We start from the raw sequence: 19,869 nt of genomic DNA, 5'->3' as shown, positions 1-19,869 counted from the left end.
AAAAAAATGAACAAAACCTGACAATACCCTTGGTACTGATAGTAATTAGCACGTTGAAACGTAAATTTAAACTGTATTTATTAGATAGGCTAAAAATATGTGATAAATAACATTTAGTTTGGAGATTCACGTTTTATAAATCATTATATTCAATTTAATTTAGACAAGTTAATTTAAGATTTAGATATAGATTTCGTTATTTATTTTATAATAGATTATTAATTTTAAATGTGCATATATATTATTATATATTATAAGGGATGTAAGGGGGCACACACCATCACAGCTCTTATTGTCAACCTCACCTGCACGCGGTACATCCTGCAGTAACCGACGAGGCTCTGGCGACCGGTAGTAGGCGGTATAGCCCTTCCCCACATTGGCGTTGTCAAATCTGCTGGCTACCGATGGGCAGCAGCGTCGGTAGTACAAAGGCAGCGCCCTGCGATCTCCAACCCGCATGCCCAGCGTGGAGATTATGGGCAATAACCCCCTCCATGGACGGCACAACCAATACATTAGGGGAGGCCTATGTCCAGCAGTGGACTGCAATAGGCTGATGATGATGTGATATATATTATTAAAATTTAAGATACGTTTTGTTGATTCGTTGTCGGTGGCGTCCACTCCGTTCCTCGACCACCATAGAATATTAGCGTTGAGTTGTTTTGCATGCACAACCCGACAAATGCTGAGTGGTGACCATTTTGAATCTCAATGTGTAATATTAAGATTTACTTTGTATTACTAGTAGAGGCCAAACAAATATTATTTTATTTCTTTCTTCTTTCTTGATAGTTGGACAACTAATTAGAAGCAACGTATAACTGATGTTCAAAACTTAAATTTTAAAACTAAAATACACTTTTCACAAGGTAGTTATAATATGCAATTTGCTGCCTTTTCTTACTTATATAGTTAGCTTACCTTAGATCTGGCAAAATTATTAAAAATGGGTTAAAAGAAGAGTTGCGATGCAGTAACAAGAAAGATTTAGTGAATTTTAAAACGAGAATGGACGTACCGGACCATCGCTGATCATTTAGAGTGTTCCGTAAAGATGGTATTTAACGCCATTGCACATTTAAAAAACATGAAACATCGGATAAGGTGCCAAGAAAAGATCGGCCAACGAAGACCACTGCTCAAGAAGATAGGCTTATGATTCGTTTAGCTAAGACCCCTTTAAAAGTTCTAATGTCAGTAGAAAAGAGGTATTTTCAAAAAACGACATTCCAAACTTGCCTGCAAGACTAGTTCGTAGGCGGTTGATGGAAAATTGTTTGGAAGGGTTGCCAGTAAAGCACCACTTCTTAGCAAGCAACATCTAACTTTTTTTTAGAAAATATGGCAGTTGGACTGTTCATAAATGGAATAAAAGGTTTGTTTTGCGATGAAACTAAAATAAATTTGGTAAATTCCGACGGGAAACGATATTTACGAAGACCAATAACGAGGCTTTGAACAAGTACACTATAAAGACAGTTACGCACGGTGGTGGAAATGTTAAATGTGAGGATGATTTCCGGAAGACGGGACTGGTCCCGTGAGAAAGATTGAAGGTCTGGTGGATCAGTATCAGTACAAAAATATCTTAGAGGAGACAATGATCTCATATTCCGATGAATAATTGCCAGTAACTTGGATATTTCAGCACGATAATGACCCAAAGCATGCAGCACACGGCGTTAAGGCGTTTCTCAGAGAACAATTGGTGACAGCGTTAGAATGGCCTGCCAATAGTCCGGACTTAAATCCAATCAAAATTTTTGGCACACTATAAAGACAACATTATCGCATAAACATATCACCAATATCAACTTTACTATGCTTTTGTAGAATCTTGGAGATATATTTCTTTGAAAACAAGTGAAAAATTTATAGAATCAATATCGCGTCGTTGTAAAGCTGTAAGCGACAACAGAGGCTACCCTACCAAATACTAATCAGTTTTGGATCAAGTACTTATTAAAATTATTTGGGGTTTTCTTCACTTTGCTCATGATTTTACTGTTGATTTTGTTTTGTTTGATTTAATTTTGTAAAATTATCGATATTTGTTATTACTAAACTGGTATAATAATGCATTTTATGTGCCGATACATCGTCGTATATACGTAGGAGCTCTCTCTAAACACGCTAAAATGAGTTATTAAGATAATTTGTAATGACAATAGAAGTCAAGGTCGGTGTTTCTAATTATATGACCACCACTGTAAATGACAAAGAGAGCTTAATTCGTTCCTCAACAGCTTAACTCAACTACTTTAGGCGATGACTATTACGTCAAACGTCAATAGTACTTATTCGTACTATGGTTGCTTAAATTCGCTGCTCTCTGATCCGCTGTGCTACATAATCAACTTTTAGACATACGAAACAGAGATGCCAATGTTGTATATATGTTTGTGCAGGTGACGCGAGTGACGCCCGAGCGCGATTCGTCGACGGAGAGCAGCAGCCCCACCACGCCCACCAGAAGCTACTGCCCCACCTCGCGATTCCGCGTCGTACAGGTACGGTGGATCTCGCCTACAACACCAAACACTCAAGCCCAACGACGTATGAGATTCACCATAACGTTCTTTTCAGGTCGCAGAGCCACCAAAGATACACGTCCACACGGTTGAGCCCCGCCGTTCACGCTTCTCCGTCACCAGAAACTACGACACTACTTACAATCCCACGTTGTCACCTGATAGCAGTGTCGGCTCCCCAGCTTCTGGAACCTCTAGCCCTGCTCCAGAACTCCCTGGGCACGATTTGGGACCAGTTAAAAACGATAATGAGCATAACTCAGATACTCGTAGATTTAGTAAAGAAAATGCGTCTTCTACGAACGCAGCAGGAGCTACGGAAGAAAATGTTACAGGAACAATAGATAAAGGTGATAATGCTACGAATCGCAGCGCCCCCGATAATTCTACACATAGAAATCACGATACAACAGACTTACATGTCAGTGTTAGTGACGTTAATGCCAAATATGATAATTTGACAAGTGTTCATGACAATTTGACTAGTGTTAAAGACAATCAGTCAACTGCCGAAGACAATTTGTCAAGTGTTAATGATATGAATGATAGTGTTAGAACATATCACGATAAACAAGAACAATTAAGTCATAAGGCGTGTGTGGACACCGGTAACGGTGAACCAGTGTTAAAAACTGAAACTAAATTAGTTAAAAACAGTACTGAAGTGAAATTAGGTGAAAAAGTTGACACTAAAATAGATGTAACTATAAACAGTGAAATAAATCTAGATAAATCAGCCAAAGTACATTATGACCAAATCACCAAGCAGGTAGATGAAAAACATAAAGACGGTGAAGCTATGAGACAGATTGAAGCAATCACTGAAGATTTAGGCAATTTAATACAAGAAATGAAGGATCTATCAACTAAAACTGCTGTATTAAAGAAAGATAGTGTAAAAGTACGCAATGACAGTACTCAAACTGTAGGTATAGATATAGGTATAGAGAAAATAGACACATTAAAAACAGTACCTGGTAATGATATACGAGATAATGTAGTTCTTAAGAAAAATAAAAGTGAGTCGAGCTTGGATAGTCCAGATTTGGAAGTGTCGAGGCTGATGAACAAAAAACTAGTTGGAAGTCCGTTCTGTGACAGTAATTCATCATTAGAAATTTCAGGTAGTTCTATGGAAAGTCTCAATTTGGACCATACTCAAGTTTCGAAGCCAATAATAATACAAGAATCTGTACAATTTGATAGGGAACTTGATAGACGAAAAACTGCAGTAGCATTATCAACAGAAAGCAGTATTGAGTCCAATACTAGTGAAGTCACCCCAGTGAATATTGCTTACTTGAACACTTCTGTAAGCTCAACTGAGAGTGTTTCCCCTGTCTTTGGAAAGAATAAAAAAATCCACGGTTCGCTATCCAGTTTAGAAGCCAGTGTTAGTTCTATGGATTCTAAACAAATGATGGTAACATCGGCAGACTCAGGTATTGAACATTCACTACAACATCCAGAAATGGATTCGTCAAACGAAGGTACATTGACCAACAATTCAAGTTTCAAAGACGTAAAAAAGTCCGATGCACTGCACGATACTTTAACTTCTCAAAAAAGAGCGTCAAGTTTGCTTGACGTGCCAGCGTTAAAAAGTAAAAGTATGGATCGAATGAGAAAGATTTCCTGGGTAGCGCCGTCTCCAAGCTGCAACATACCAAAGCCCGAGGCAGAAAAACAAGAAACGAAGTTGCCTTCACATTTGGAGAAGTTGCTAAGCTTATTTCAACATCCAACTAGTTTATTCTCCAGAAGTACTAATGAAGAAGAAAAAAAATCTGCTTCCAACACTCCTCCTAGAAAAGATTCTTCGTTAACCAGTTCGTTTTGGTCGTGGGGAAGTGCTACAGAGAAAGACAATACGAAAGATGAAAAAGATGACTCCTCTGAGACTACCGATTCGACTCTGTCAGAACGCATTCAAGTGTCTTTTGTAGACGAATCGTTCTCAAAGAAATTGGATAGTAAAACTCCCTCAACGGACACAGAGAACACGTTAAGCGAATTCCAATCAATACAAGGCAATTCTGACAGCGAATTGACGGAAAGAGTTACCAAAACCACCGATGAAGTACAAATAGGTATAAGCAGCTGTGATAACACAGCTTGTGATAATAACGATCTCACAAAAATTAAATATGATGAAAACGACATAGGAGATTCAAGAAAAATCGACGATGCAGACATAATAGAAGAATTCAAAGAAATACGACCAAGGACATTTGCTGCGGTACTCAAATCTTCTGGATCTGAAAATTCTTTGGATAAACAGACAAGTCCTGAAGGGTTACCTGTTGACAAACTATCTAGTAAAGTTATTAGAGGCATCAAAGAAAACATAAGTCCAGAAAATACATTGACATCCTCTATGACTAACACAAAGACGTTAGCACTGGATCTTTGTGATCGCCAGATCAAAAACCCTATAGTTAATGCTGTATGGGAATTAACGACACCTCTATTAGAGAGTAGAGACGACATGAAAGCGCCGATAGCAACTATAGAAGAAACCTGTGAAGTACCATTAGAGTACGACGACATAAAATTCATTGACGAAAAAAATGTGTCCACAGATAGTGGAGTGACGTCTCTTGACGGTGCTAACGACGATAAAAAGTATGAAATTAAAGAGACATCAGAAATTATAGACTTGGGTAAAGATGCACTGTCCTATCTCATATTCGAAAAGCAGGATTTTGAACCTGACACTGAAAATTTAGCTGAAATTAAAACAGAGCAAAGTTCATTAGCTCAAGAGTTGAAAGAAGCAGAGATAAAGGAAAAGCTACTTGACATGTCACCAGAATTAGTCATCGATGAAGCAGTCGAAGTGCCAGTATACTTAAAAGACTTGAAGCGCACGTCTCCAGTCATACCTGACCGAGCAAAGTTAAAAAAGGCCAATTCCTTAGAAGACTTACCGAGCGAAAAAGAAAGTCCGAAGACGAAGTCTATAGCTTTCAAAATCCCGGAGACAACACCACAGGATATACCGGAACGAAGACCTAAATTGCGAAGTAGAAGTGGTTCTAGTCCCAAATCTTTACCTGAAAGTTTGAATAAACCTTGTCCATTAATGAAAATGGAAGGAAAGAAAAAGAAAAAAGTTTCGTCTCTTGGAAAGATAGCGAGAGATTCCTTACTAGCGTTAAATATGTCTGAAGAGGAGTTGAACGAGTTTCGAAGATCTTATAAACTCACATCAGTTGAAAGTCTTAGATCTTTAGAATCAGTGTCAGAGGATGCGTGTTCACAATCAGGGACTTCAATAGACTCCCGTTGTAGATCCTGCTTACGTACTTCACAGGAAAGTCTAATGTCTCTGGACAGTATTACGGAAGATTGCAAATGTACTGATGGTGATAAAGAAAAAGCTGGACGATCAGTTAGATAAAATAGGCTCACTGCTGAGTCTGTATCAACAAATATACGCCTCAATTTTGACTGTATCGTCTAATTACAAGATTTAGGTCAGAATCCACGCAGGCATAATGTGGGTTAGGAGACAAACATTGCTGGCATTTGCACCGAACTACCCGGCTTCGAAGAATTCCCCTGAGTACCGAAACTCAGTTGGAACAGTCAATGAAAAACTAGACCAGAACTAATTTCCTGAAATATGTCCGTTGGGCATAGAACTTCATCATTATCAAGTATTTAAAACTAAAGGACCAGTTTCTGCGGCCGTCTAGAAGATGTCATATTTGGGAATAGAGACAGTATTATGCTGCGAAACTAAAATATCATCAGGCAGGCTCCCTGATGAGGATATAACCTGTAAAGTTTGAAGGATCCTTTTTACCAAAAAGGTTGACATTTTGAGAATTAATTGCTGGTCGCCATAGAAACATCTGCATAGAATAACAAAGAGATTGTGTTGTTTAATTTTTCGTGGACTGTCCCCAGTAGAGGCGAGGTGTGCTTCAAACCAATATATACGTTATTATGCTGCGTATAAGATGTTAATTGGTTTCTACACAGCTCTTCTCTGCTATTCTTTGGTACATAACGGGTATTAGGTAGGGCCGCAGCGAGAGGAAAGAGAATAACTTCCCCTTTTTTCTGTCTTCTTCAACGAAAACCAATTTCGTTAACTGAGAGTAACACTCTAGAGGCAATTCTCCTTCCCCTCACCGCAATTTAACTAAGACATGAATTAACTGAAACTGTCATCTTATAACATGGTCTGTATATAAAAATAACTGGATTATGGCTGTTAGCAGTTTTTTAACTGCCGTTGTAAAAAATGTATGTATAATGTTAAAATTTTAAAAAACGGTGTTACTTCTAGTAGTTTCCATGATGGTCGCTATAAATAAATAATTAGATTTGAGCTGCAGGGCGGTCAAATAAATTGAAATAAAAACAATTGTTTTGTAATGTCGATTTGGTCTAGAGGGCGTAACGAACAACCGGGCCCGGAGTTGAGTGTCAATGGCAAGATGGCAATTCGTCTGTGGCTAACCTTAGAGCTAGTACTCAACTGCCATTGCAATATTTTGGCATCCTGCTCTTTAATGACAAACTGCCTCCGTGGCCGAACGGTTACCATGGACTGCCACGCAGAGGTCCCAGGTTCGATTCCCGGGCCGGGAGAAATATTTGTATGGCCTACATTTATTTCTCTCGTGAGTTTAGATGTAATTTGTGGTTGTCTACGAGTGTGTCCATGACGCCCGCGACACAGGGTTTCCCTAGTACGGGGCTATGTTGAGTGTGTGCGTTATTATTATTATTAATGACGTTTCGATGGCTGCAATTTGATGACTAAATTGGCGGTTAAACGAGATAAAAATTAAGATATGGTAAGAAATGAAACTATTTTCTGGATTTAAATCGCGTAATCGGTCACGGTTGATTGTCAACAGTGTCCATGGGACCTGTAAAGGGCCCAAGGTAAAAAACAAATATACGCGATTTAAATCCAGAAAAATAGTTTTCATTTCCTAACTATCTGTAACAATCGCGTAAAACCTAAGAACTCGATAAAATAATTTCATAAATTTCGTGGTCTCTTACTATGGGCCTCATAAAAAATTTCAAAGTCACTCAACGAGCTACGGGGCGCGCAGTGCTTGTCATTTCTCTACGTGATCGAATCAGAAATGAGGAGATCCGTAGAGGAACGAAAATCACCGACATAGCTCAAAGGATTAGCAAGTTGATGTGGCAGTGGGCAAGACACGTAACTGGTAGAACTGACGGCCGTTGGGGCAGAAAATGGAGACCACGCATCCGAAAGCGTTCAGTGGAACGTCCCCTACTAGATGGACGGATGACCTGGTAAGGGCGGCGGGTCCGATCGGCTAGTTTGTAAATCTTTGCGGGAGGTTTATGTTCAACAGTGGACGACTATCTGCTGAGATATTAAGATATAGTAACTTCCATGATAGTTTTGGGAAAACAACATTGATCGTTAGTGTTATTGAATTAATCAATGCCATTCTACTGACACTCCATTGAGGCTCAACTGCCAATTATTTCAAAAAAATTAATAGACTGGGCCACACAAATTAACAAAACTGCAACTCTGTCAAAAGTAGAATCACTGGCAACACCGAGACCAGTCAAACGAACTACTGGAGGTAATACCAAAAAGTTACAGAATGTTGTAATAAGAAGTTCTGTTTATTACTGCGCGGTAATGAAACTAGTGTTTGTAGAGAAAAACCACAGGGGTTGCGTTGATCTTTCTTTCGAATGCGTGCTTTAAAGGAATGGGTTGTAATTGGAATACCATATGGTCGGTTGCTAGGTTTCTTAATATCAGATCGTGTCCAAATAAGAAAATAACGAACAGACAAACTTGATATTAACAGACTGTAAGAGGAAAAAGACAAGCTGCAACAACAGCTTATGACATTTTTTAGAACGCAAATTTGAACTTAACAGTTTACGTAACTGTAACTTATGACTGCTAAAAAAAGCACCTTTTTTAATTTAACACTGTGTACGGTATAGATATATAGATATTCAATTATTTTTTTGTGAAATTACTCCAATGGTTTGTTATAATTATTAATACCAGGATCGACCACTTAGAAAAAAATATCTTCGATCCGGCCGGATTCGAACCAACGTCTCCTAGCAAACCATGCCAGACACTGCCAACTAAGCAACGGAACAAACCAGCGGACCTCACGAATTTTTCTATGTGCTTGTTGTCGGATCTTTGTATTTGGTTTTCAACGACTTTTTGCCACATTTTGCGACATTTTGCCTTAGCGCCATCTATGAGAAATCTATGAAAGTATTTCGTCACCATTTAAGTACCTTTATAACTACGCCTAACTAGAGATGTCGCCTTAATAATTGTAATATAAGTTTATTGAATGGCATGATGATTTACTACCGTGTTATTCGTTAATTTATGGAGTAATTTTATAAAAAAAAAATACTCAATTATTTTTTCCTTGGTTGCTGTCAGAAATCTTTCTTCAAATTAATTGAACCATTTATTCGCCACGCAAAATATTAAACGTAATTTATTCAGTGACATAAAAATTACTACAATTACATCATACAACCTTAACAATTACAATACCGTATATTTATTTACATAGCGTTCAAGTTTGCAACTAAAAATTGTTCATTTATCGATGCCTTACTTACTCAAACTCATATCTTATAAAGAGTGATTATTCAGGAGACGGCAAGTTTCTATTTATTTTAAAGGGTATTAATTTGGATGCATTACTTTAAAAATAGGTAAAAGCTAGTGTGTAAATATGAAAGAAATGTTTTATGAAAGCAGACCGTGTGTGCAATCCATTTCTTACATTTAAGTAACTTTTAAGATACGAGTTTAAGAAAGTAAGGCGATGTTATGCATCTCCTTGTGCAGGCTCTTCTATTCTGGTTACTTAATCATAGCCACCGGTGACATTGAATATACAATATTTCTGGCTCGCTGTTCCTAATAATAATAAAGAGCTTTATTTATCTAGATTCATATAAAAATTTAGCCTTAACATTGTCTGTAGTTACATTTATTATATAGATAAAAAACTAAAACCACTATTTCTACCAACTATAATGTTAAATTCGCCACATGAGAAACAAAAAAATTACGTCTATACTCTGTCTTTTTTGTAGATTGAGTAAAATCGATCCCTCCTACGTAAAGTTTACGTAGGAGGGGTCGATATGACATTTGCAGGGTTGCTAGTTTTCATCGACACAAAAATTGACAATTCGAATGAATCTGTGCTCCACAGTTGGGCAAATAATGTACCGAAGATGATTCAAATGAAACAAGCTTGACTATTTATTGCATAAGTAGGACCAACGTTCAATCATTACTCGATAGAATATTTATCGACTGTAATCACTAGCTGCTTGCAAGCGGGCAACACTTGCTCAATTTTATTCGATCTTCAAAAAAGACAGATTATAGTTAAGTTTTATTGTTATTATTATTATTATTTAGTATGTATTAGTAATTAGAAAATCGACTCATCCGAAGAACAGAGTCCGACGTGATTATATAGCGAAAAGAGAATAAGTACGCCACGAGAACAATTTCGTATTCAAACTGCGGCCTATGTAAAGGTGTTTTGAGAATTTATACATCTTATTTCGTTTCGGAAATATAAAATCGAACAAAGGTCAATCTGACATTCGAACGAAACGTACTATGTCCTGAAAACAAGTAGTCTTGCACATAGACCTTTGTTCTACGGATGAGTCGAAATATGCCTTCAATATGTTAGTATACTTAAACGTAAATATTCTAAATGAGTATGAAATTAATTAAATTCTAGAAACATGTTTAAACGGCCATACTGTTATAAGTTTGACAGTAGAAACAGTGGATTTTAGCGGTAACACGGCCGGAGATATAGAAAAATCAATGTTCTTCACCGCCTACTGAGTCTGAACTGGTTTTACGGCTCTGGGTACTTTGACCTTTGAGCATGTCATTTATAGTTTATGCAGTGTTGCTCAGTATTCGAGTCGATATGACCTTTTTTTTATGTCATAACGTTATCCTTTATTTGCCATATCGCAGACAAGTTGATAGCACTGTATTTTAGTCGAAAACAGAATTTTAATTGTGTTGACATAAATGTCGCTCAAAATCCATCATCGGTCACATCATCGCTTAAAATTAGTTGATATTGTGGTTGGTGTTGAAACCAATTTGATTTACCTTTGTTAGTTAGTTTATACAATAAGGGAATAATAATTTCAGATAATAATAATAATAATGACGCACACACTCATAGACCCGTACTAGCGAAACCCTGTATCGCGGGTGCTATGGACACACACAGAGACATCCACAAATTACACCCAAACTCACGAGAGAAATAAGTGTAGGCCATACAAATATTTCTCCCGACCCGGGAATTTCCGGGACCACTGCGTGGCAGTACAGCATGGTAACCGTTCGGCCCCGGAGGCAGTTGAAAGATTAATAATTACATGTAAGGTTTATATTCCCTTGTCAAGTGTTAAGTGTGTTGGCAATTAGGGCTATAGAACACCAAAAGTTGTGGATAATACATCGTCGAAGAATTTTCTAGAATTCTTCTGGGATGTCCAGCTGGTTTTGCAACCTCACCGATTTCGTCTACTGACTATATGAATGTTAATAGTCAATAGTCGATACAAGCGCCTTCATTTCGGGGTTCAAACGCAACTGGTCACTACAAACACTAGTTACGTGATAAATATTTGAACAGTAATCAATTAGAACAATATTATATATTGTGTTTATATAAATAAACAAATAATTCTATATGTCAAATTGATGTACAGAAAAAATAATGGTAAAATATATTGTAAATTTAATAATGAGTAAATACGTAGTTCTAAACGTAAATGTTGTATTTATTCATTCGTTCTCCGCCATTTTTTATTCGTTCCCCGCCATTTTTCATTCGTTCATGGTCACTGTGGATTGACTAGCATCGCATGTGAATTAGGAAACAATTTTTTGACAAGGAATAGAAAACGTTTGTTCTATGTATTCTTATATGTTCTACGTATCGTATGTTTACACTGGGTCGACTCGTCGAATTTCGAATATTTTCGAGACCTAGATTCCCGAGATGAAAACCCTAGCTAGCGTGACACAGACAGACAGAAAGCAAGTGCTGCAAACTTATATAACTCCCCTCTTTTTGCGTCGGGGGTTAAAAGATGTGACGTGTCTACACTACACAGCGATAGCTCAATAAAACCACGTTTAATTAGTTAATGTGCGCGTGCGACACGTCCGTTCACACCGATATCTAGGGTCGTAATAGCGCGGGAAGCGAACGAGCCGCAGCGTACCTTTATTTTCTACATACCACACGGGATATATTAATTTAAGTTAAATGTCTCTTTCAGCGTCCAATCGTCAATCGGTTCGAAAGCGAAACTGCTGCTTTTATTCTTAAACATAGGATCCTTTATCATGGTTTTATACTTTCTCACCAGCCAATCCTCGTATGTCAGGTTCAACAACGGGTCAAATTGTGGATGCATGTGGGGCGACCATTCTGAAATTATAATTAGTTGCCAATTAAAGTACGTGAAATAAACTGTGTTGCCAAATGGTTACATTTCTTACATTTTTAAATAGAAAACCACCGTGAGACTCGGGACGTATTAACTAAAAATAACGGACGTACTGGCGAGAGAAAAGCATTTCATTCCGCGGAGCATTTCATTATCGAGATTGGTCGTCATTCGAATTTCAATCGTGATAATGGATGATCGGTACCCCAATGGCTGGAAAACAGTGTAGACGAGACTTTAGAAAGTGACGTTGTTAGTGTAGTGTGCAATCCTGCATATGACTTTAATAAAAATGAAGCAAACGAGGGTAGATTCTCGCCGACGTCGCCTGCGCCCGCTGCCGTACTGAGTGATCGGGCTGCCAGGGCTTTGGCGCGCAGTTTTCGTCGAGTCACCGCCGCGGAATCTCATGATTAAGGACCACGAATTGGTTTGAAACAGGTCGAGCAAAAATTTCTTACATTTTTCGTAACTTGTCACCTTTTCGCGTAATATGTAAGTAACTTGTTCCAACTCCAAAATCCAACTATATTTGTTATTGTAAATCCTAAATAGTTTACGAACGCACCTAAATTAGAAAAAAAGTAACTCGGAGATGGCGGAAACGAAATTAATCAATTAGAAAGAAAGAAAGAAAAATTGTTTATTAGCGTCATAATTATGCCATATTACAATTTACAAATTTTACATTCTTAAGCCTAGATATAAGTATAACGCTAAACCGACGTCTACTCAGCATTAGTCGAGGCATTTTGCAACACCCCAACGCTGCGCTGGTCTTCCGGAGACACCGGCCAGTTATGAAGTACCACTACGCGCTGCAACGACACGCCGAACCATATAATATATGGTGACAAGTACGAACTCAATATAATGTAATAAAATACTTAACAGTTAAATGGTAAAAATATTAAATTAAATGTTCATTGGTATTGCAGGTTACTGGTTATAGCTTCATTTTTCTTGAGCATAGGCACTTAGGTGCTTTTTTATTTTTAGGATTCAAGCGTATACAAAATATTCTCTTATTATATCTATTACTTTTTTTTAAATGCACGTTTTGCAGCAAAAATGTAACTTTTCAGGTAATTAAATGTAATTTTCGACTCAAAGGCCCTGGCAATACAGGATTTAGAAATACTGAGACCATCGAGTATATAACCAGAAATAGAGACGAAATAAGGGCCACATGTTCCTGGTAACACATTAGCGAAACAGCTCTTATAAATATCAACTCTCGTTTGCACTGAAATATAGACAGGCCAAGTACTGACCTGTGTGTACGTCTCCGTATATTCCAAAAAAATATTATGTATTTATTGTAATAAAGATAATATCTCTAACAATGCCGTGTTGTTCTATTCGGTGGTGTGGGAAAATCAGCAAAACATCTAATTACAAACAAACGGAATCACATTTCATCGGTAATTAAATTTTAAATATGTAATTTTGCAATTTTCGTTCGTCATTATAGCAAAGCTCAGGTTAACTGGTCGATTTGAAGTGAAACAGTTGACGACACCCGTCAATTGTTTCGAACCCGGGCTAGCCAATCGGAGCGCAGTTATCACAGTAATGATATGGCAGAATAGTTTTCAAACAAATTCAATGACATTTCGTCTCTATTTCTGGTTGTATACTCGATGACTGGGACTCATTTTTTACACAGCCTGTATGGTCTCATACATTCTTCGGTATAACTCTGAGCACGCAGCGATCTGCTGTAGCCACACTTTAATTTAAACACGCAATTCTTCACGTCTTCTATAGCAAATTAGGCTCACGTTATGGCAACTAAGCCACGGAACGAACCAGGGGGTCTACTCTCGATCTCCGTCCGACATCCATCCGAAACAATTACTGCCAAATAAGCAATACTTGACCAAATGAAAAGACGCGTGATGCGAATTACGCTTCATTGTTGATACTTGTTTTTTAATTTTGTCGAATATTACTTATTTGACAGTAATTGTTTCGGACGGATGTCGGACAGAGTTCCAGAGTAAACCCTCAGTTGTGTACGTGCTTATTTTTTTTGTATTTGGTTTTCAACGACTTTATAGTCGTAGTTATGAGAAATCTATAAAGCATTTCGTGTTCGATATCACTCTTTATGTGGAGGCAGCCTGGTGATGGAGAAACAATAATAAATTGGCACCAAATAAACTAAGACACGTTTATTCTGCCATCTTGCATGTAAGTTTTACATAGAGTAAAATGGCGCACACGCGGGAAAATTATGACGTTTCGTTTCGTTGGTATTACATAAGTAGCCAACCTAACAATTATTGTTGGAATTGCCAACATTTCGTCACCCAGTTAGGTACCTTTACAGCTACCAGCCCTGGCTAGACTTGTCGCTATTAACTTGTAATTAAATATTTTATTCAATGTCAAGAGGTTTCGCCACAATGATAATCAATTATTTTTTGTGAAATTACTAGTTTTGTTCTAATTATTATTAATACAAAGATCGAACACTTGGAAAAGATTCTAAGTGTATATATTTTGTTAATTCCTTGTATTAAAAAATAAACATTATATAAACCTTCAAATAGCATGTATTTATAAAAAAAAAACATTTTGTGTATTATGCAAAATTGGTATGGAGCTAACACAGGTATAACCTTGAAATAATAAATCGGTTTTATCTTCTGAACAAAGGGGAGACTAATTCTAAAATTTCACTACTAGAACCGACTAATTCTCGACTTTTTCTGGGTACAATCATATCTAAGCTAGGGGCAGTGGTTCTCGAGATTCAAAAATGGGTCCGCCGGAATAAACTTAATTCAGCGTGGACAGTAAAACACCTTAATAACTTCAAAACGGCGTAACGACTAAATCTAATTTTTTTAGTGTAGATAATAAGATCTAAGCTAGGTGTTGTGGTTCTCGAGATTGAGAAATGGTGCCGCGGCTTATTCCAGCGTGGACAGTAAAACAGGGCTATAACTTTTGAACGGCGGACCGACTAAATCTAGTTTTTTGCGACTACAACCGACTAACTAGCGACTTTTTTCTGGCTAGTCAAATTTCAAAATCTCGACCATGGTCACGCCGGAGTAAGGATACGCATCATAACTAGCGCAAATCGAAATTTTTAGCAACATGGAGAACATATCTGGAGTTCAGCGAAATAATATTATTTACAACCGCCTATAAGCAGCTTTTTTATATTTTATTTAGTAGCATTATTAACATTTTTTAAAGAAAAACTTTAGGTGCCGATATCTCGAAAGTTTTTTTTACTATTATTGTTATTTATTAATTTATTTGTACTCGGGTTACAAAGACTCATAAATACGTACCTTATAGGCTAATATACATAATAATACAATAAAACATTCATATAATATATACCTTAAGGAATAACATACATACAATATAATAAAACATTATTTCTAACTAATCTAAACGAATTGCACTTGTGAGTGACGTGTGACGCAATCTGGTGTCAGGTAACCGGCCGCGGAATCGCCGATCTATGTCACCCTTCGGCCAAAATTCTTCCTTCATGAAGGCCGACAGATATTACGGTGGCACTCTCGCCACAAACGAATTTAAAACGTTATGGCGGAACTCTGATCGCTCGACCCTCAGGGTGTATTTGGCTTTATGTACTCCACCATCTCCGCAGTGGAGTAATGCAGCCGTGACAGGTACAGCAGCGTCGTCGGTATGGTCGGACGCAGCAGGAGGTTCGGTCCTTTCAGTACTGTGCCACACTGGTTACGCCTGGTGGGCTTCCTCTTCCTCTTCACCACCTTTCTGAAGCAGTCCTCATCGCACTTGTTATGCAACTTCAGATACAGGCTCACGGGGATTGTTTTTTCTCTTAGAAGATTGTTGCCGGTCGTGTTTATACCAAGTGACAGTACGAATAAGTCCTACGCCTACCCATAACAGCTGCAGTGCCAGAGCTTTAAATCGCAAAGGTCTTTGGGGCACTCTCACAAGTAAAAAAAACTCTCAAAAGTAAAGCGTTGTTTAAGATAACGAGGCATACAGGGGTTGAATAAAGTCGAATACATAGGGGAAAGCCATTTAAGTTATGTGCGAAATTAGCAAACATGATCAAATGTACGTATCCCGAAGATGAACCTTACACACATATTTAAAAGCGCTTGCACTGCCGGCGATACACTCAGCGGTATTTCCAGCGTAACCTTTTTTATAATACTAACTGACGGGACGAACAAGTCGTGTGATGGTAATCGTGACGCCTGTCCCTAACAGTCGCAGTGCCACTCAGAACTTTAAATCGCAAAGGTCTTTGGGGCACTCTCACTGAGCCCGGCACCCTGAGACATAAGTTCACAAGTCCCAAGTGCCTGTAATTTCACTAGCACCCCTACCCATGCTCACGTTACTGCTTGGCGGCAGAAATAGCTAAGGCAGTACTTCCCTGGACGTACTTGTTCACAAGAAGTTCCATAGGTTACTAAATGTATATTATGAAGTGTGTAAAATTATGTAGATACTTACTTCCGTGACTTTTGCGAGTCGCGTGGTTTTCGTTATTCTCGCGATTTGCGCGGCTTCCGTTATTTCCGGGCCTTCGTTGACGAAGCATTGAGGCTATTTGTCGTCTCCGATCTGCTCTTTGGTAGAACGCGTAATCTCCGTCTTCTGCTTCTTTATCCACTAAGCGTCGTACGTATGCTATTTGATTGTACAAACCGTCTGCAATAAAATGTTACCTTTTTTCAAACCAGCACCTACTCACTAATAGGGTTATTTCTGCGGCCGTTGGTTGGAAGAGCGCATGTGACATTTTGTCAAAAAATAAAGGGTTTTTAATTAACCGACTTCAAAAATAGGAGGTTCTCAATTCGTCTGTATGTTACGCGATAACTCCGCCATTTGTGAGCCGATATTGATGATTCTTTTTTTGTTGGAAAGAGGATACCTCGGAAGTGGTCCCATTTAAATTTGAAGAAAATACTCCACCTTTAAGGGTGGTAAACTAGGGGACGAATGACTTTTGAGGTCGATTTTTTTAACTAGAGGTTAGGTTAGGTTATATAATATCAAGTAGAAAAGTGAAGGGAGACCTTTGCCCTGCACTGGGACAGTAATGGCTGAAAAATGAAAAAAAATCTTGTAAGCCACACGCCTGTCCATAACTGTTAGAGTGCCACTCAGAGCTTTAAATCGCATAGATCTGAGACATAAGTTGCCAAGTCCCATGTACCTGTAATGTCACCAGCACCCCTTCCGGAACGCAGTAATGCTTACGTTACTGCTTGGTGGCAGAAATAGGTAAGGTGGCAGCGCTTCCATGGAAAGAGCTCTACTGCTGGGTGACGCCAGACGAGCGTAATCTTTAAGTTAACAGTGAGTCGCGTAATTTAAGCTTTTTAAGCATTGACTTGTAAATAAATGGACGACGGGTCTAATACAAAAACCACGAAAAAAATGTCCCAAGTCAACCTATTTAAACGTAGTGACATGTCAAGGAATATGAAAAGGCTAAAACGTTGAATTTAAATTGTAATGTCATCGCAGTACTGTCTAATTTTGCTTGCTTCGCTGTCAGTCGAACAAACGAAGACTAGAGCGTGAATGACGCTCTGTATACGATTTTAACGCCCTATAAGTTCGGACACTTTTTAGCGCGGATCCGATGTCCATATAATTGTAAGTCAATGATTTTAAGAGTCTATACTATCTCAGCTCGAATTTAAAATGTTTCCCATACTAATACGGGTCAGTTGATATTAAAAAAAATCATTGATATAATATAAAGTACCTATATTGAATGCAACGGTTTTGTAAAATTTCGAGGTAAGTTTGTGTTTTTTTTTCTATCGTTCGTGAAAATTTTGAAGAATCGTTTTTTCACACAAAATATAACCCACGTCCTCTTCAATCTTGTAACTCTATCGACTAATATTGGAGATAGAATTACAAGAATCGGAGAGGATGTGGCATATATTTTTCTGTATCTAATGGAGCAATAAACGTTTTTGACGTAACTCCACTTATGCCATTCCATCACGAGGGGTGCGATTTTTTGCAGTGAAGTCCAAGTTTCGCCGTAACTGCAAAATGTTGAGTTACTTACGCATGAATGAGAAGGCAACCTGCATCTCGTCTGTGTCCAAGAAAAAGGTCTTGGCTAAAGTGATGTTCGACACTTTAACGTACGTCCACAACATGTCCTTAAAAAACTCGGTAATTCTGCCGGCATTAAGGCCTGCCCTGAAGGACATTTTATGTTCGTGTAATTTAATATACTTTTGAGCGTGTGATCTCTTCAAGATAACGTCTGTAAAATAAGAAGACTTTAAAATAGTTTGTCCTTAAGCGTGAAAGCATCAGGTCGGGCGCCTGTCGGGTCGGGAGCCTGTCGGGTCGGGCAACAACATACAGCAGGCACCTCACGTCCTAATATGTAGGCTCGCGTTGAAGATAGCAACGATCTGAAGGGCACTGCCGCCGCGTCTGTCACCCTGAGACATAAGTTGACAAGTCACGTGTGCCCGTATATAATTTCAACAGTAAAGAACCTTTAATTACAACTACATTACGTTGCAAAAAAAACGAGCACTTAAGATACATTCTAATATCAATTAAATTATTTCATAATTATTCATTTTTGTTCTGAATGTTGTTCCATGTTCAATTGGCCGCTAATTTCTCCAATTTTGTCAATTTCTGTTTGTTATCGCCAGTGTGTTTATATATTATTGACAAAATGGAATAATTTTTATCATAAAATGTAAAATTTGGAATGTTCATTATTAACGGTAACTAGGCGTAATTGAACATGGAGCAACATTCAGAACAAGAAATAATTAAATTGAATGCAACCATTCTAAATGTAAACAGTACAGACAATGGTACATTAAGCTCGTCACTTTGGACTGTGGTCCGCTTTTATCCCAAACAACGTAGAGCTGAATTTCTATCTTAATGCTAAACTGTACGTAACAGGAGTAGAAAAAGACAACTAAGAAACGAACTTAATAATCAGATTAAACAAAGCAAAGTGGAAGTGATCAAACCGTGTGAGTTTGCATTTGTACGATTAGATTAGATTAGAGATTAGAGATGGGTCATGGATAAATATCATTGGGATAAATACTCGAGTAAATATCCATATTTTTATACTTATCCAAAAACGTGGATAAATATTTTTAATTGTGGTTTATTATTTATATTTAGTAAAACAAAGTAGGTAAGTATATTTTTAAAAATCTTTGTTTAGGTACCTACACAATTATAAACCTTTATTTTTTATATCATGTGTTTTAATTAATAGACTTTGTGTATGAAATGTGAAAGAGAATCCTTAGGCTATTTTAAGTCCAAACATGACTTTATTTAGTACGCAGTAGACCCCAAGACCATAAAGTTGGATCGCACTTTATTAATGCAGGATATGTCAGCTCAAGGGTTACAATTAATTTGATAACTTTCTGTCAATCGAATTTTTTATACCACTCGACTCGAAAAATGTAGGTAGATCAGTATTGTTACATAAAAGTATGGCAAGAACGTAATTATTTCATAAAAAAATTATTATAAAAAACACAAAAAAATAATTATCCATTGTTTAGGATAAATACTCAGTAAAATTGGATATTTATCGGGTAAAAACCTATCTCTACATACGATGCGTAGCGTTGGCGCTGTAACTGTTAGACAGTGAATGGTACCCTTTAGATTATATCTATGGCTAAAAAACTCCATGGCTTAAAAACGTCACTCTGTCCGCTCTCTTCCTTCCTTTATTTTTTTCCATTTTCTAAATCTCTTTCTCGCCCCGTTCAACACTCGTAGGTTATATAATTTAATTTCCTAT

General features: G+C 37.7%; 2 protein-coding genes across 2 annotated transcripts in view; one reads left to right on the top strand and one right to left on the bottom strand.

Moving 5' to 3' along the window:
* Positions 1-7,189, top strand: part of LOC113234394 (enolase-phosphatase E1-like) — a 64,876-nt gene extending 57,687 nt beyond the window's left edge. Inside the window, exons 2-4 of the mRNA XM_026469705.1 lie at positions 328-482; positions 2,415-2,516; positions 2,593-7,189. Of these exons, the coding sequence (XP_026325490.1) occupies positions 328-482; positions 2,415-2,516; positions 2,593-5,940 (3,605 nt within the window). The 3' untranslated portion in view covers positions 5,941-7,189. The remainder of the gene's footprint in view (positions 1-327; positions 483-2,414; positions 2,517-2,592) is intronic.
* Positions 7,190-11,801: 4,612 nt separating this feature from the next.
* The window catches only part of LOC113234560, a 12,952-nt gene continuing 4,884 nt past the window's right edge, over positions 11,802-19,869 (bottom strand). Inside the window, exons 3-5 of the mRNA XM_026469904.1 lie at positions 18,127-18,330; positions 16,545-16,742; positions 11,802-12,037 (exon numbers count right to left, since the gene is read on the bottom strand). Of these exons, the coding sequence (XP_026325689.1) occupies positions 11,859-12,037; positions 16,545-16,742; positions 18,127-18,330 (581 nt within the window). The 3' untranslated portion in view covers positions 11,802-11,858. The remainder of the gene's footprint in view (positions 12,038-16,544; positions 16,743-18,126; positions 18,331-19,869) is intronic.

This window comes from Hyposmocoma kahamanoa, unplaced genomic scaffold (assembly GCF_003589595.1).
Source record: "Hyposmocoma kahamanoa isolate Upper Pololo Valley unplaced genomic scaffold, ASM358959v1 84, whole genome shotgun sequence".
Lineage (NCBI taxonomy): Eukaryota > Metazoa > Arthropoda > Insecta > Lepidoptera > Cosmopterigidae > Hyposmocoma > Hyposmocoma kahamanoa.
The sequence above is the reverse complement of the archived record's forward strand: the minus strand, read 5'-3'. Positions and strand labels throughout refer to the sequence as shown.